This window comes from Hippoglossus stenolepis, chromosome 23 (assembly GCF_022539355.2).
Source record: "Hippoglossus stenolepis isolate QCI-W04-F060 chromosome 23, HSTE1.2, whole genome shotgun sequence".
Lineage (NCBI taxonomy): Eukaryota > Metazoa > Chordata > Actinopteri > Pleuronectiformes > Pleuronectidae > Hippoglossus > Hippoglossus stenolepis.
The window spans coordinates 8737404-8756540 of NC_061505.1; the positions used below are offsets into that span (position 1 = coordinate 8737404).

General features: G+C 47.6%; 1 protein-coding gene across 6 annotated transcripts in view; it reads right to left on the bottom strand.

The window, feature by feature from the left end:
- ppargc1a (peroxisome proliferator-activated receptor gamma, coactivator 1 alpha) overlaps nt 1-13545 on the bottom strand; it is a 37706-nt gene extending 24161 nt beyond the window's left edge. For 5 of the 6 annotated variants that reach the window (XM_035148968.2, XM_035148962.2, XM_035148967.2 and 2 more), the window contains exons 1-2: nt 13322-13545; nt 10427-10606 (exon numbers count right to left, since the gene is read on the bottom strand). In XM_035148968.2, the coding sequence (XP_035004859.2) occupies nt 10427-10606; nt 13322-13369 (228 nt within the window). In that variant the 5' untranslated portion in view covers nt 13370-13545. The other variant, XM_035148965.2, reaches the window with a different exon arrangement.
- Nucleotides 13546-19137: the final 5592 nt, after the last annotated feature.

Below are 19137 nucleotides of genomic sequence, written 5' to 3' on the forward strand. Positions count from 1 at the left end.
TTGAGATTGCCCTTGCCTTCAACACTTTTATTGAGTTCCATAACACAGCATTGTGTTCCAGCAGATACTATTCACACAGCTGATAACGGAAGGTGAAGGTGCTGTTTTAAACAAACACTCACTCCTGAACACTGGGGCAAATGGCCAAATTAAATCTGCTAATTGCTTCTTGAGGATTCCAAGCTCCTGAGCAAATTTGCCAGGGATCAAATTTTAACGAGCTTTTCGGGGCAATGCATCATTTACATGTTAAAAGGAACCAAATGTGTTGTGAAAGTGCCAGAATGATAGACCTGATCGCTGAATAAGACCAAGATGAGGCTTCAGCAGATTAACAGCCCCGCTGATATCTTCAAATGAGAGGCAGAACAAGTGGGAGACACTCTGGATGTGGAAAGATATCTCTGTTTAAATGGGTAAGCTGGTATTTAAAGTTCTGTTTATTGTCACTCTCTTTCGCTCACTCTCTCTGCAAATAGAGGAATGGCGAGCACTTCAGACAGAAAATATTCGTAATAAATTGGCCCCCAAATTGCATGGTGGGGTTAAATCTGCGCCTTGACAATTTAATTGCATTGCCTCATCCCAGCTTTTATATTTTGTGTCTGCTCTCTGCTCTGTCGAAATTTCAAAAGCATTCCCTTGGATGAGGTTAAGCTAGCCAGACCTTCTCATATTGGCACAATCGTGGCACAATCAGAAATTCTGGGGGGTAAATGTATGTGCGGCAAGTAGGAGTGGCGGTATCAAGTCGTCACATCTCGAAAAGCAAAGCAGCCTTGGATTTGATAAACAAATAATGTCATTCTGTGTTATTACCCACGGCCCCCAGATTTCAGAGGAAATAAATCAAAGTCAGCCTTGCTGCTCAGGTGTTAGTCAGGCCTGACATGTCGGCCGGTCACACAGGCACAACATATGGCAGCGGGGAAGGAGGGAGGAAAGGGAGGCGGGGAGGGTAAGGTATGGCGGGATGCATGGCGGAGAGACAAATCATGGCAGCCACCAGAGACGTCTGGTCATTTAGCATGAGCTCACTGAGATGTAGAGAGGGTGATTATGGCCTATACGGAGCAATGAAACCATACATAACACTGTTAAGTCCCCCTGTGTGCCTGTGTTTGTGTGTGAGGCGGCGGGGACGCAGTCCCAAAACATAAAACTACATTTTAAACCTCTTCACGCTGCAGCAAACTGACTGCTCTGATTGGCTCTCGTTTTTTCCACCTGACTACGTGGTCAACAGAGCGCTGCGTTATTCTGAAACACTTTCCTTAGCAAATGATCCTGTGGACTAGAAGGGTTCTGGACACAAAATCACATCACACTCACTGTATGTTTCTGTATTTATCAGTTGTCTCTCCTCTGTTGTTGCTACCTTGTGTGTTTGAGATACTGTCCACTCCGAGCACCAGGCGGCTGATTTCAGCCAACTTCAACCTACTTGGCCGTAATGCCACAACTGGCCGTGCGATAATCCCTCCATCCTGGCAGGAATTCACTGTTTTGTGCCTCCGGTTAAACAAAAATGGAAACTCTCTGAATTAAGACTAAGTGCTGGTATACAGGGGCAGGCTGTTTAGGTGCCAGATGTCTGTCTCAGCTTAGAAGGCCATGCGAGTTATAAATCAGCGAGGAAACGGTCCGACCTATCAATGAGGACCGGGATGTGTGTGTGTGTGTACAGAGATGATGCATCTCCTGGGAACCATTTGAGACTGTTAGAGGCCTATCAGATGAGCTGATGGGGGTAGAAGAGAGGGGGGAAGGAGAAAGTGAGAGGGGGAGATATCCGCGAGTGACTGTGAGCCAAAGAGAGAAAGAGAAACTGTTGTTACACATCCTGACAAGAGACTGGATCCAATTGAGACACCGACCCAAGGGATGTTAACACTGCTGTTCTTTCTGGTTCTCCCTGGAAGAAAATCTGCTGAAACCAACCACCTGAACTCTGCCACACATCTGCTGGGATCAGCTGAGGCTGTCACATGCCTTCACGCCCACCAGGCACCTTTGTTCCAACTTTGGGTCAAACATCACGCAGTCGGTTGCGTACGTTTCTACGAAAGCACAATGGATCCCTGTGATCCAACCGCATAATTCAGTGCATGCAAGCCTGTGCTAATATGAAATCACACACACTCTCAAACAGCTATCCAAACAACTGACAGCCTTACAGGGGGGGGGGGCGTCCTGGTGGAGCCTCCCTATCTACAGTCCTGCCCCGAGCTGCTGTTGTTTTCCTCCTCCAGCCGTCCAACAGATGGTCCAAGCCACCGTTTGCTAACACCGCAGAGTCGCACACCATCGTAATGACTGGACACTCACTCTTTTGTTTTTGGCAGCCGCTTCCCAATCGGCTTGGCACGAGAAAACACTGATTGCTGTGATTGCTCTGCCTCTGACTTGCTCTGGCGGTCGCAGCAGGAGGGAGAGGAAGAACAGAGATTTGGAGCCGAGAATGAGGAATATTCAGCAAGATGCAGAGATGGGATGAGGAATGGTGCTTTCCTCGGCTTTTTTCCGCCTAATGGCATGCAAATAGCTATTTGCTTAAGTCGGCAGCTCTGAATGTGCACCACCAAGCAAGGGGCCTTTGAACATACTGTTACACTGTTGATAATGTGTCGGGGGAACACAGGGAGGGGGCAGACCAAGCTCAGAGCGAAAAAAGGAGCATAGAGACTGTTTCTAATGTCCATCTTGCTAAAATAGACCCTGTCACGTTTCCTGGCTGGTATGTGACTCTGTCATCAGCAGTGTGGCTGTCCATAAAAGAATTACACACACACACACACCCACACACACACACACACACACACACACAGAGGGACGGTCACTTTGGTTTTGACATTTACATAGATTTGCGAGGGGAGCAGAATTGAGCAGACATTTTTATTTTTTGCACAGCGGACCCAATGTTATTATCCCCCACTGACACCACCTTTATATACTTACAATCACACCGCACGCACACACACACACCTGCACACAAATGCTGCTCCTGACCTTTCAGGGCCTGCCAAGCCCATCGAGGGTTTGTGGAGTTTCATTTGTCACAGTAATGTCTTCCTCGGAAAGATGCCAATGCAAAGAGGGCCGGGGCACGGTGGACAAGATATGGCGGCTTTCGTTGTGTTTCTCTCTTTTGCGCGCACGTGTTTGTGCATATGACAGAGGATGCAATATCACAAATTTATGGTAATTGAAATGGCAGAATCTTTTGGGGGAAATGCAGTCAATTTGATTCTGCGGCAAAGAAGGTCACCCTATTCAATTTGCACTCAACGCCATACGCGGTGCGACAGGGAAACACCTGAAAGCAAACGATCTTATCGGGGCCTCACAGGCTTCAGCACTTACCCGCTGCATAAAAGCTATTTGCTGATTACTAAATAAACGCATTATCTTTTACCTTGACTTCTGTGTGCGCGAGCGGGTGCCTTGTCACTCCTGGATCCAGGTAGGAGGCGGACACTGCAGTGTGCCTGCCTCTTATCCGTGTCGTGACTTTGCGAGCATGTTATCGGAGCGGCTCTTTTTTTTTTTTACCCTGCGCACTTTCAAGTGGCATATGTGTATGTGCAGCACGTGTGGTGGCAGTGGTCAAACATGGAGGACTTCACAAGCCTTTGCATGTCGCGCGAGGGGATTCGATGCGGGGACGAAACAAATCAAAGCAATTGTGGATGCAAGTCGATACGATAGCAACTACTCGACACTATGGGAAAATATGAGGGGGGCCTGAGGAGCTTTCTCTTTGAAGCATCAACATCCAATGTTGAGCCGTATTTCATCTTAATTTAGGATCTGTTCTCCGCGGAAGGCTGATCATGTTTCGCTTTTCACAGCTTCCGTTTAGCCGAGCGTACCCACCACACCTGCACACACTAGTAGACTGTGCGACGTCTGCCAAATGCTAAATGATCAATGACCACTGACCACTTGAAGACAATCGTCCGACACTCGAAATCCCTTCCCAATCTTCCAAATCGACTTATTATACAACGCGGCCCACAGCCACATGAAAAGAGCCCTAACTGACCATATAGGATTGCCTGAAAATGGTCTTGTGAGAGGAGCTGATCAACAAGCAGACAATTTTAGAGCTGTTGACTTCCCGAGGTCAACAGCTCTATCAGGGCAGACACAATTTATCCCTGATACACCAATTCACAATGTCACCTGATCAGCTTTAGCTGTGCTTATGCCAAATAACCATGTTTATGTCTAATTCAGCGATCAGACTGCGAGGAGTTAAGCTTTTACCTGTGTCTATATCCGTCCATGAAATGCATGACTTTGAATCTAGTCTTATTCTCAAGCAAATAACTCTGCACTTAAAAGTTTTTGTTTTACAAAAAGAAGCATGGGAGGAATTTGTTTTTTTTTATCTGTGGAGATCAAATGTCTGTAAAAGCTTCTGCTTTCAGATTAGACTCAGCAGCTACTGATTGGGCAGCAAGTGAGTCATCCAAGCATCCAGTCACTCATGCATCAGCAGAGCCTCAGAGAGCCTCTTGAACTATTTGAGGCCTGTGCAGACTTAAATGCTTCAGGGGGGAAATAAGCTGGAGCTATAAGCATGCAGTGCACATCATAAAGCTTAGTGAGAATGGAGGTTTTTTTTCTGCATGGATGACAAAGCTCTTAAAAATAGACTCTCAACCAGGGAAAACTAGTCCTTCACATGTACAGTACAAGATTGCAGGGCGCAGGGCCAGAGACGTGTCGAAAGGAAATTACCAACATTAACAAAACCTTGTAAGAGTAATCAGACTAATCAAATGCTTATATGTCCTTTTTGTTTCCCCTTGATTAATCCAAGAGGGCGTTATGACTTCACAACAGCCCTAGTCAACATGAAGAATGTGTCTACACCATCAGATCTTGTATTTGCTGGTCTTTATTGATTTAACTCCCACCTTGCTGTTTTAATATTTACAGGTTTATGACATCAGTGTATTGTAAGGTGCAAACGGAGGGGACGCAAGGTGTGGTCAGAGATGCTGCCCGTGCACATTTCTGGCTTTAAATCACTCTGTTATATCTGCCAGCAGGCCCCCCCCCCCTCGCGCCTTTATTTTGTCATTAATCACCAAACAATATTTATCGTTCAGAATCAATAAAGGTCTTTCGAACCTGCGTTAAAAGAGACAGAATGTGGCTAAATCTACCAGAGCAGAAGGGCTGGCCGGGGCTACTGGCACTGCTGGGTATCTGCTGGCACAGAACACACACACACACACACACACACACACACACACACACACACACACACACACACACACACACACACACACACACACACACACACACACACACACACACACACACACACACACACACACCTGGGATCAATTGGCCTTACCTGAAGAAGGGGGAGTAGTCTATCGCTCGAAAACTGATGCTTCACCGTGAATTACTCCAACCTCTCCTCCCTCCTCTTTTTTTTTTTTCGTTTTCACACTGATTTCTCTCCATCTGCTATTGCTTTCACTATTCGCGGCCGTCTACCTGACACACTCTCTGTCTCATCCGTTCATTTCATCTCTATGCAAACACCCTCCCGCGCATCCTGTCTCGTTTTTTTGCACAAGAGGACGAGCATAAAAGCTATCCATTGTTTATACCTTCCTCCCACTCCAAAGTGGACGCTAATAAATAATACAAAGAAGAAGACTGGTCTTATCACATGACATCGTTGCCACATGTTGCTGTGTGTATGTGTGAGTTGAGTCGGGGGGGGCCGCTGGATTATTGGCTTAGTGTTTTGGCCAGGTTAAAGTGAAATAGCCCAGAAAGGCTCTTAGTAGAGATTACCCCAGGTACTAAAAATAGTAAATTTCACCCAATACACACACACACACACACATACATGTGAACGCACAAAACAGAAAGGCATGATTGTGTTGTGTGTCGGCCCAGAAAAGACCACTATCTGATCTTTGTGCAGGGGTGTCTCAATTACACAAAGATGCACTGGCCCACGTACACACGGGTGGCTCTGGTGTGATGAGAGAGATGGGTATCCACTGGGGGGCAGGGGATCAGCTGGGGCAGGAACACCAAACCATGCCTCAATCAGCAGCAGCAGCCTACTGGGAATGTAGGTTTTTGTGTGCGTGTGTGTGTGTGTGTGTGTGTGTGTGTGAGCAAAAGAGAGAGAGACAGAGAGAGCCAGACAGGCAGCCAAGCAGCCACCATGTTCCCTTCCTCTTTTTACTAAACATTCCCGAGGGCACTATTTTTTCTCTTTTTTTGGCCATACCCGACCCCCCCTGCTCCCCATCCTTTTATTTGATCTTTTTACCCCTCGCTCCGTTCCTCCTTCCAGCCTTTTCTTTCCAGAGGCGACTGTTGAAGGCCAGAATATATTTGTTTAGCCGCTGCAGCTTCAACTTTCCATCAGCCAGGAACAAATGCTCTGCCTTGGGAGCGAAAAAAGACAGAGGCAGGATGGGAGGGAGAGAGAGACGGGATGGCAGAGCCCACAGTGTTGTGGGGCGACGGTTTGAGAGCCCTTGTTGTGGAGTGGATCTGACAGACGCTCCGAGACGACACGGGCCCGGACAGCCAGAGTCTGCATCTCTCTTCTATACGTCTGTGGCTGCTTGTCCGTGCTCCCTCTCGTTTGTGTATCTTGAAACAGCACCGTTGCCGGTGCGAAGACGCTGCCTTGGACAGTTATGGAGGATTTCTCCCGTCACGACGTGCAAACAACGCATCGGCACGGCAGTAAAAAAACTGGAGGGAACTCGCGATGAGGAAAGTAGGGTGTATTCTAATAGGACTCACTCGAGAAAATCATATTATACTGTGGAATATGATAATTCATACACCCTTTGGTGGAGCGGTGAACTGGTGCGGGTGGTGTACTCTCAAATGTCAGCATAAATTTGCAAAATAAACGTAACCGGCATTCAGCAGGGAGTAGGAACAGGGACAATAAGGGTCTCTGCTGTCTGTGCTTGTGCGTGTGTGTGTGTGTGTGGGCGTGACAATTCCTCTCACAGGGTCTCCGACTTTGCTCCTGTCTCAGCTCACAGGAGCGTCTGTCGCCAACAAGTGCGTGAGCTAATCTACGCTTACACGTGTTTTTGCGGGGGGGGGAAACGAAAGAGCTGCTCGGGGAAAACGTTTTCATCGCGGCATGTTTTATCAAAGCCTGCTGAGAGTGACCCAATCAATCCAATCTGCCGTTACTTAAGAGTAAGCGCCTGAGCATCTGTCCAAGAAGGCACAAACAAGCGAGACGAGACGCCATAATGCCTTTCGAAAATCTGATATAATCACATGCCGTCTCCTGTTGTTGGAGTAATATAAAGAGTTTGCATCACTGCCTCAACCCACATACGGTGTGTGCGCTCACGTGCACACACACACCGCACGTCCCTGTATAATATCAGAGTAATGCTTTAAGCCTCTGCATCTTATTTTACTACCTGCAAAGCCCACAACCTTTTACGTCCAATCCATGGGCTTTGGTTCAGCTGGCACAGGTCCAAGCTTCGCCTGGTCTAAAGGTTTGTCTCTTTCGCTGCCCATCTGTCCCCACGTCCTGTCATCTGCTGGCCCTTGTTCTGTCCGTCCCTGCGCCTCCCATTGTTTCGCTTCTCTCTGTCCTCACCCGTCCCTTTTCCCCCCACCTGTCCGTCCATCATCAGGTACGGCAGCGATATCATGTCAACTCCGTGCCAATATTCTTGCATAATCACGTGCGCCGACACGCGGCCTCCGACAACTGTAAATGCCTTCATCTGTATATGTGTGATGTGGCGTGCGGCTTCCCAGCATGACCGCCACCTAGGGGGTAGGGGGGGTGGGGGTTTGTCCACGTCGGAATCCAAGAATCCAAATAAGTCAAAACCAACAAGACACGTTTCCATCAATCAAACGTTTGAAGCTCGACATGAAACCCGAGCAGGGGACCAGCGGTTAAAGACACATTGGGTCACGCTTCTGTGCTGTTATCTTTGGCAGTACATTGGGAACTTAGTGGAGTGACCACCCCTTAACAACTGCGGCCCGAAATAGACAGTGGACTTTCACAGTCGGCCCCGTTTTGAAGAGGTGTCAAACACACTGTGCCAGGAGCAATAGCTGTTATGTGTATCTGTGTGTGTGTGTGTGTGTGTGTGTGTGTGTCTGTGTGTGTGCATGCGCGCTACAAGAGGGGAGGTGAGGGGGGGTGGGTGTATCATTCTCCACAATTCGTGTCAGGGACAGTTGGGACAGTGGCAGCAAATGGAGCCAAAGGCCAGCGAGAGGACAGTTTGTGATCTGTTTGAAGACTGTATCCTACTTAAGAAACTGAAAACACACACAGACACACACAGAGACAGAAACTCTCACACACCTACACTGCTTATACAATGTGCAACACACAATTTCCATTGTCCCCCTAAAGCCCAAATAAGATTTCCTCTGATGTGGCAGCAATATTTCCGTTCCCAGCCGTACTGCATAACCAAGTCAAGCTCTGTTTACTTATTTGCTTTACTGCCTGTCACATGGAACTATAACTTGAATAAAAAGGCACAGCACAACACAAGAAAAACAGTTGGTCTTTACAGTGTGAGCTGCAAATCATTTCAACGGTCGACTTGAACTCATGAAAGTCAGTTCAAGCTCCCAGAGAGTGTGTTGTTCTATGGCCAGGGGCCCCCATGTGACAGCTGCACCCAGCTGTTACACATGTTACTCAAGGCAGCCTTGATAATCCGCTACCTGCTTTTTTTCCTACCACACATGCACGCTGTTTTATTAAGTGGATGTACCCACAAGAGAGGGAAGGGAAATGGAAAAACAACAACAGAGAAATACACTCGCAGGCTTTAAATCTGACCAGTTATTAGCCTGTTCTTTAATCTTCAACTTCTTATTGGATGCTTCTCGGCTCTGTGTACAGGCCAATCAGGGAGGGGGGGGTGCAGGAAGTACAGCTACAGCCCCGGCCCTCTGATCCTTGCCGAGCAGCAAACTTTCCCCTGTCAGATTAAGTAGGATTAGCCGGGTCCTGCCGTATGATGAACTGAAGCCTTTCCATATCCTGAGCATAATACAATAGCATGCTGGCTTGTGGGCTGGGTGAAAACATCGCACACTTGCTGCAATGTACAGTATTTGCATGGATGCAAACATGTGCACATGCAGACGCTTGCTCCAAAGTCACATGCTGCTTTTTGCGGAGAGCTCGGTCCCCCATCGCGGTCCTCAGTGGGTGCTAAGTTCCATTGTGTTGCACACACATAGACACAGGCACACGCACACACTGTCACTGGTATTTTTATCCATCCCCAGAGCCACTCGGTGGCTTCAAGCCATATCACTCTCAGACGAGAGAGGAGCCTCGGTCACACCAGCTAGTACTTAAGGCCCCCCCCCCCACTTTATGTGTGTATGTGTGTATTGGGGTGGTCCACAGAGGTAGAATGTGTGCTGATATAAAGGGACTCAGAAAAAAAAAGGTGCTGGGGAGGTTAAACGTGGAAAGAATTTAGTCTGTTATCAACTGCTGCCTGCAAGACCACTGAGGAGACACGCACACGCACACACACACACACACACACACACACACACACACACACACGCTAAGACCCTGAAAACGTGACTACATGACAGGGCCATAGGCACAGACACAGACACACACACACACTGCCTTCTCAGACAGGGTTTTTCCTCCTGAGGCGAGGCAAAAAGCATCCAATCTCAGTCTTTCTTGTCTATCTCTGGCACTGATAAAGGCTTATAATGAACTGGGGACTGGAAGTCAGTCCCCAGACCGATGGCTTTATGGCCTTGGCCAGATCATCACCCTCTGCGGACTTCGTTTGTCACCGGGTGAGAGCAGAGAGAAAGCGTCAGAAAGAGAGAAGGATTTGAGGAAACAAGACAGAAAGAAAACTCAATCGGACGGGAGGAGGAGAAGGGGGGGGGGGGGTAGCAAAGATTAGAAAGTTTTACACTCCAACCTTTGAGAAGCGTTTCGCAATACCGGCATAACCAGGGTTTACCACTGGAGCGATCCGTTAGATGTGTGCCGCATTACTGACTCAGTGCTGAAATAAACTCTCAGTTTTGATAAGGTGGATACAAACAAGGGGACCAAGGTTCTCCTGGGCTTATCGCTCATCACGTTATCACCCCATTTTGTACTTGGGAGCTATGTGAAAGCATGTTCTTAAACCCGCCACCTTTGTTTTTTGGCTAGCATTCAAGAATGTGATAAAGGTTGTGTTTGCTGGGGCATGTTATGATATCAGCTCACTCCTGACCACCACCGTGGATGCAAATATCCTCCATAATTCCCAGTATGAAGCAACTTGCCATGTTATGAATGCTCAAGGAAATGACTGATAAAGTAATGGATAGTAAATACTGATGCTGAGATTTAAAAAACAAAACAACTGTTAGCTTTACTTACCTCAAAAAGATTCGATGCCTCATTGCCGTACTGAGTGGAAATGATCTCTGATTGGTCGCTGTACCATTTGAGGCCACCCAGGAAGCTGTCTGCGTCTAAGTCACTGACATCCAGCTCTGAGAGGTCAAGTTCCGGGAGGTCTGGGCAGAGGGGCTGGTCTTCACCAACCAAGGCAGCGCACTGGAGAGAGAGACAACAACAACAAAGGTGGTCAGACAGATGTGACATCTCCATCACGTGCAAAATCTGACACTGAATTCCTCTTTAAACCTGCTGGTGAGTCGGAAAACAAAGGAAACTCATGTATTTCACACATTCATGACAAAGGAAAATTCCAAATAGGACTTCCACTTTCATGTGACACACTTACAGGCTATCATTAATCCATCCAGCCTTCATTGCGTCTCTTACTATTGTTCTATTGATTATTAACAGAATGTTTTTGGCTGCAGATCACAGCGAGTAAAACCCTGCAACCTGCGAGCTCCTGTTGCACTTTGTCCTCCCACCATCACACTGTCACTGGCCTTTGTGCTACTTTCTGCCGCCAGTTGACATGTTGTATTCACCAGACACTTTTTATGTAATCTAGACAATGTGTGCTGTATGTAGCAGCTGCTCCCGTTTCCTCGGCACGAAAAATCATCAGCTCTGATGTGGTTGCAAGTAGACGGGCTCTGAGCTGTAAATCAAGCATGGGCTCTGGTGATGGGAAAAAGGTGTCGGAGAGGAGGGGAGGGAATGTGCAACAAGTTTGGCTCGGCTGATTCTGCAGGATCATTCAAAATGACAGTGGAACCTCTATTTCTTGAGGCTCTACAGTGTTTGTCCTGCAAAATTATTCCCATCATTCTGGATAAGGGGGTATTTTCAGTATGCAAACTATAGGCAGGCAACAACAGTTGAAATATGCAGCAGTCGAACGGAGCTGTCTTTACACGAGGTGGGCGAACTTTGAGCTCTTAAGTCAGGGATCATTAAAAAGCAAAGCCTCGCCAGAGTTCGAGGCGTGTTTACGCACTGTGCCTGCCCCTACGCACATGCAAATCCAAGCCCGAGAAAACCGCTCCATGGCTGGTGTCTAATAAGCAACACGCTCCTAATTTTGTTGACAACACGTCAGCCGATATAGGAACATGATGGCCAGGGTGCAGGATATAAGATAGATATCCTCGGGCGAAGCCGGGAGGCATTTGGCCCGCGGGCTGAGGAGGGATGAGAGTCGGGTTCGGTTCAGGACAAAGCTGGGGCGACTGATGCTGTGCCAAGTAGGAAACACCCGCCCAGGCTCCCGGTGTCAGAGTTCATCCGTCTTCGGGAAGCGCACCAACACGAATACACGATGACTGAGACTGTGATGAGACGAATCCGTTATGTTGCAACTGCGAAAGCGGAGGGGACAGATTCGCTGCGTCTCAGGCTTCCCTCCCCCTGAGGTGATCCACTCCGACAAGGCACGGCATGGAAAAAAAGACCCGTAACAAAGCTGTTAGGATATTCAGAGGCTGGACGTCCTGTGCCCAATTATCTTATGGACTTCTTGGTGAACTAATAAAATAGCGCCACCAGAGAGACGATCGGGGCGCACCACAGCGCGCCACTGATTTACGCACGCATCGCGCATAAAAAGCACCCGGAGAAGATTATTGGAGGAAGCACCGCTGACCCGGGTGACAGTCCGGTTATGGGAAGAGCAGGATTTTCACATTAATAAGTGTAAATGCGCACAGAAGGATCCAGAATCCCACAAGGAACGCGAACATTTGCTGGGTTGTCAACTAAACGCGATTGAAAACCCCTCTTGGATTAGAGTAACAGATTCACTGGCAGATTGAAGTGCAAAGCAGTTCATCTGAATGAAAACCAATTCATAAACCGGTCAGGAATAATAAAAATCTTACTTTCATTGAATAAAAGCAGTTTTCCTTCCTCATATTCTCCTCACGCAGCCCACAGTTACGCAGCCAGACTGCAGCCACGCCGTGTGGTTACTGTGGAAAACCTTCCTGAAGCATCACTGAGTACATACTGTCAGGTAAACGTCCGCCACAATGAGCTGGACGGACCCAGTACACCAGGAAACAGGAGACGAATAAGTATGTTGCTTATATCTGCATGCACCGCGGAGAGGGATAGATGGATGAAAAAGACGACGGGAGCGAATGTGAGGTGCAGATTTGGATAAATGGATAGAAAACTACGCAGCAGGTAAAATGAAATGCGCACGGGACATAGAACCGTCTGGCTTGGATGCGTTGCTGCTCTCGGAGCCAGCGCAACGTCCCCTCCGGCCGGGATGTTGGCACGCAGACGCGGCCCCGGCACGGATCGTATTATGATGCTCCTGCATGCGCAACGCCAGATAGCGGTCCCCCCTCTGTGTGGACAACCTCGCAGCCCCCCTGAAAATAACATGCGCCACAGCACAGCACCAAAACGAGGATTATCGCCAGCTGGATTTGCGTGCGTCAGCCAAATACCTGACTTTGAGACATTTCAGTCATTTCGGCGTGAAAAGCTTCTCCGGCGCCGGAGCGCGCACAGTCCGCGGCTGGAGAGAGAGATCCGCCGGCGTGCACAACACCCGAGCAGAGATCCTACGAGGGGAAGCAACGGGTCCCGAGCCTGAGCACGCATTACAACAACTACATCCCCGCACACTCCCTTCCACTTGTCATATATCCCCCGTGTTGTATATCCGCCGCATCCTCAGCAGAGTCCAGACGCGCACTACACCGGCACCAGCAGAGGAGAGGAGAGCGTAAATGTGGAAATCACGGATGGCCACTGCTGTCCATCGTTCCAGGGAGGAGGTGAAAAAGAAAAGTCCAGAGGGGCTGGAGAGATGGAAGAAGTCGGATTTTGTTTTTGTTTTTTTTAAAAAGATGCGCTCACCTCTAATTCTCTCCACACCGAGTCCTGGTTACACCTGTCCCACGCCATCCAGCCACTGAATGACGGTCCGAGAAACAAAAAAAAAGGGGGCAAACAAAAAAAAAGGAGAAAGAAATCAAGTAAAAAAGAAATCCACACACGCTTCCCACTCGCGCTCACACAGGCAACTGCTGCCCCTCGCCGAGAATGAACCGAGGGCACCTGTCTTACAACTGCTTTCCATCACATGACAAAGCTATTAAAAGTAGGCAGGGGAGTGACTCCGCGTCCACACTACTCCGCCAGTGACGCGCACCGAGCAGGCGGGGTCTGCCTGCGCACATAGTAAAATCCTTTCCATGCACTGCAAAAAAATACCACGTCTATTTCTATACATCTAGAAATCTATCTATACGTCTATCTTTCTCAAATATGTCGGAAGAAAAGGACAAATTCTTCATGTAGGTTTCTGGAAGTAGATTCAGCTTAAATTTTATGACAATTATGTACCTAAAATCATGCATAGATAGATTTCTTAGAGGATCAGGATTTGAGTTTGAAGTCAGGCTCATGATATCTCAGCTTTGTTGTGATTCTAAGACAAATTGAATCTTGAATAAATGCTTTTGTTGTTGTAGTAATTAAAGTATTAAATGCCAGGAATGTAAACATCCAGGATCCATGTTCTTTTTTGATTGTTGTCGCACGATCACTTCTTCCATGGATACCAGTCGTCTTTTTAAGTTTAATTCCAGGTTTACTCTCTTTTAATATTGCAATTAGCATTAAATCAATCTATCAGACGGTTACTTTCAATTGACGTCCCCATTCCTCCATTAGCTCACTCGTGACTGTAACTTAAAATGCCAGCGTTCGGCGGCTAGAATATCAAAGAAGGTAATTCAGCCTTTTGCAAAGTATTTCTTTGTCCATTCAGAGGCAATAAAAAGGACAGGTGGCAGTATCAACCGTGTATACAGTGTCAACAGGACGTGTATAGGCAACAGTACCTCGGCAAAATGAAAACAAAAGCTTTGTGGACATTTCAAACAAGAGTGGTTTTGTCTGTTGGGTGGACTGACAGGCACACGGCCGCAGGAATTCTCTGTCTTTTGCTAAATGTTATTCTCTTTCACTAATCACACGTTTAGCACGCGTGTCCACACAAACAGCAGTATGTAAATTATAATGGCACTGTTGTGTTACATTTATAACATATAAAAAGCACTTTTAAAAGGGATATCACGCTTTAGCTTTTCTTTTTAGAACTTATTTTAGGGAAAAACTATTCCTCTCACAATACATACCTACAATAAGAAACTTATTCAATGGAAAATGTTAAAGCAAATCCAATTTTTTGTCTTGTAAGCCTATAAAGTCCACCTGAGCATACGAGGAGCACTTGTCTCCGTAAATTTGTGACCCACGTTAAACACGAAACTGCTCAGGAACCTGGCAAAAAAGGTTTTGTTACAGGAAATGTAACTTGTACAGCCCGTGTGTATCCATGCACGTGTAACGCCCTGTGGTGTGTGTGTGTGTGTGTGTGTGTGCAGCAAGACGTTGTATGCTCGTGAGTATCCGAGGCCATTTGTACCACTAAATCCATACATCTGCCTCTCCGCGCGTGCCCAGAGATCCTACCCAGAAGCCACGGCGAAACCCGATCGGAGCAGGTGGTGTGTGCAGTGACCTCACAGAGCCCAGATGGACCGGTACTACGGAGAGCGTAATATAGGGGCGACGTGGGAGCGACACGGAGCTCGGCGGCGGCTGCGGACATAAAACGACGACTGGGGGGATGAAATGCAAACGTGAAGTTAGAAAACAGCCTCTCAGTCTCATGTGTTTATTTATTCAACAGATGTAGGAATGTGCAGGTACAGTAGCTGCTGGTGGGGTTGATTTTTCACAACTTTAAGTAATAGCACTATAATGAACACAGCGCTGTTAACGAAAAGGGGAAAAAAGAACAAGAAAGGAAAGAAAATCTTGGCCAGAGATACCTGCTGGTAAATGATATTTCTCCCTCTCCTGAAGCGGCATGTGAGTCACAGTCAAAAGCCTTATCTGATTGTTCCCTTCATGCCAATTAAGACAACGGAAGCTAAATATAGATATAACGTTACGATTTCCTTTCTTGAATGGCCTTTGATTCGTCTTTTTCTGCAAACGCGCTCATGCTACGGGCTGGATATTCATGTGTGTGTGCCGCGGCGCAGATTTGTAGATATAGGAATCATTTGAAAGGGAGGGGGGGGAAGGGCGAGGGGGAGGGGTTTTACAGCTGTACAGGTAATCTATGAAATGCCTCAGCTTTTGTTTCAGTTGCAGGGAGATGATAATGAACGGGGGAAGACGCGTGGGGCAGACCGTCACAAGCGGTTGCGGCATGAGGAATAGGTGGCGTTTAGTAGCCCACATCAGAGGAGATATTTAGGCCAGCCAGGAAGGAGGGGAGGGAGAGGGGAGGGGGCTGACATCGCCGTGCGTTCGATCATTCCGCTCCCCGAAGAAAGGCCTCGGGTCCCGCTTTCACACTGGCCCTGCATCACTCGCTCTTATAGATATCACGTCTCAAGGGGACTGAATCTATAGGATGTGAGTGTGAAAAGTTGTTCACACCCGTTTGATGCATTGCATGTCGTCAGTTGATGGACCCTCTCTCCGGGGGGGGGCTTCGGACCGCAGGGCTTCACCTTGCAGACGATCACGGTTAGAGGGATAGAGGGAGTTAACGTAAGAATCATTCAAAGCCAAAACAATTAAAAAAGCGACCGCTGGTTAATCGTTAATTGGTTCACGAGTCAAAAGTGACGCGTCGGCTGCTCTGCGAGGAGCGAGCCCGGTCCCACGTGCACGCCAACGACTGCTGCACTTGCTTGAATCAGGGGGCCGTGCTGCTGGCAGTTCTCAGAAAGCAAAGAGCCTTAATGATTAAACAATTTCTCCCAAGGGTTCGCTGACAAGTGGAGTTCTCAAAGACAAAATGGCAAAATGGGGCTAATCCACAGATAATTATCTTTGTGTGAATATTTAACGTGGCCTGACTCATGCTACAGAGGCTCCCATTTGCTTCTCTGGTGTTAGACTGAGTGTGACATGAGCGTTTTCTGTTAAGAGCTGGATTTGTGTCGACCCCGTGGTGGTAATTACGGTTACATATTTTAATGTGACAAAATCTTTTATTTTGAACTGTCTTTTTTGGGGCGGTCCATTCACACTTAAGTGGCCGTGTTTCCTTTTTTTTTTCGTCCGTGAATTGTGTCAGCGGCCCTCTGAGAGCGGTGCCGCCGCACAGTGTGGGGGGATGATTCATATCACTTTGTTGCATGTCATTGCTCCCAACAGAATCTATCCTAGCATCTGGCCATTTTTAATACATGGTGGCTGGATTCATAAGAATTAATTGAGGGCAGAGGTAAAACAGAGTGCCGCATCTATTCATGTATTGTTTCGGGGCGGTTCAGAGACGGCTTATGCTTCGTGCTCCTGCCTCATTTGATGTGCACGCGGATCGTCGGCGCATGGGTCATTTTTCCACCCGATAAGTCATATTGTTTTCGCCTTATTAGGGGACAAAGGAGGAAGTGGTCACATTTCACAATCGTCAAATGCTCTTCAATAACATAGGGTGTAATGCCATACAGAACTGGCCACAGGAAATGTAAATGGATACACAGCGCAAATAAAACGCTTCTAATGTGGTGTCAAATGATCCCAGACGGCTGCTTTGAGAGTGTCCTTTAATGAACTCACACGACGTAATAAAACTCAATCACATATTCTAAGTATTTAACAATATTTCATGTTTTTAAATTCTTTATTTTTTCAACATCTCACACAGGGGCCATACATTAAAGTGGCCTCCATAGACTCCAAACTCATTTATTATAAGCAACAAGATAAACAGTGTGACGCCACAAATTATGCCAGCGCTCGCCCTTTGACTTACAGCAAAGCGAGTGCATTCTCCCCCTGTGAAGATTTTACATCCCCTCTGTTTGTAGTGCCCTTCAGAGAGCCCGCTGCCTCTCTGCCCTGCGTGCGAGCGTGTAATCCTTTCCATCAATGAACTCCACTGTGTCATTTAGCCACTCTCAGGATGGCGGCTACTTTCCCCGCAGAGAGTCCGGCCCACATTATTAAGGCAAATGGCACAGAGAGGCCAGGGCCAGTTAGCCATGGCTGAGCCTTGGAAATGAAAATAGCATCAGTCCCACGCAGGGGCTGGTAAACACAAAAAAGGAGCCTGGGGCGCAGCGCAGGACGCTTCCACCCTCCCCTTGCTCCGGCTCTGCCGCAGACGAATAATATCATGGTCACATGGTGATGCGTGGTGGAGTCTCCCCTAGGAGCCCTGTGCTGTCGGGTTGTTATTGGGCTTGTTTAAAATCACCAGCGATTCATGCAAGATGCATGTGGAAGGTGGTGGCACAGAGAAGGAGGGTGCGCCATGTGCGCGGCGGGCCTTGTGTGTAATGCGTCTCGGTGTAGTACCGAGCTAAACTAGCGCTCTGGGCAGGGACTTGTGAGGCACTTTGTGTTTTGCTTGGGTATGGCACTCACAAGGAATATTAAAATTTATGGACCATGAGGGTTTGGGTGCCAAACACACTGACATAAACAAGACGTGCGCGCCGCCTGTGCTTAAAAATGCTACAAACCCAAACTTTGAAATTGCTGTAAAATTCCAACAGATGCCACATGCCCGGCGATGTAACTAGAGGAAATGAGATGCACTTGTGTGGAGGAGATAGTAAAAAATCTTTTACTGAAAAACGCACAGGAAAATAGTGCTTGTTGTCATGGCCCATATGCAGCGAGGCACTTTTCCCGGTTTTATGTAAACTTTAAACTTAGCGAGTCAAACGCCATGGCCTGTAAAACACAATGATGATGATGAAAACATTACAGGAAGTACCTCTTCTCCAGATCGTGTTCGGATTGGGAGCTGGAGGTTTAAGTACGTGCAACAAAATTCATGTTTTGGACCCGAACACCGAGCGGCAGCAGGAGTCGAAATGTGAAAAAATACATTAATGATATCTCATCACTGGCTACGGGCAAATGTAGGTGCATCTTTTCTGCAAATGGCAGAAAGCTCCTGTGAGTCACGACGAGGGCCCAGAGCACAACAGATGTTGCTTGATTTCTAAAATAATAAGAGAGGCACGGGGGTGAATACCTTGACAGCGCGGTCCTTATGTACTCTTAGCGCTGGAGGAGCGCCAGGGAAGAATTAGGTCAGCTGAAGTGCATTGTGCCTTGTGGAACTCCGCGTTAAAACAGTGTCGGTGGGGGGGGGAGGAGGGGCGGAGGTGGGACGGTGTTGGTGATACATAGGTAGAAATTTCTGGAGCAGCACGACCAGTTTTTTTTTGCTTTTCTTCGCTATCTCTCTCCCCTCGCTTACACTCTTGTATCATGGAAACACGAGCAGAAACGTTACACCCCTGAGTCCAGACTGCAGCCTAATTATTTTGAGCAATGAAAAGAGAAGGAAAAAGGGGAATGAGAGAGAGGGGGGGGGAGAGAAAAAAAAAATGCATGTGAAATGCAATTCGTTCATACAGCCTGCATACGGGGTGTATAACCATAAGCCAGAAAAAATCCTTACGGCACAATAAAACTGATTGTATCATCACCTTTTTTTTTTCCCCTTACAGGGTGCATTTCTACTACTCTTCCCTTCACCTCCTAAAAGGAGCATGTACTGCTGGAGAACACAGCGACGGGAGGAGAGGAAAAAAAAAGAAAAGAAAGGCAGAGCAGGGATGAGAGGAAAGAGAGGAGGCACAGTCAATACCCATTTTTGCCAAGGCAGCCTGGTGAAA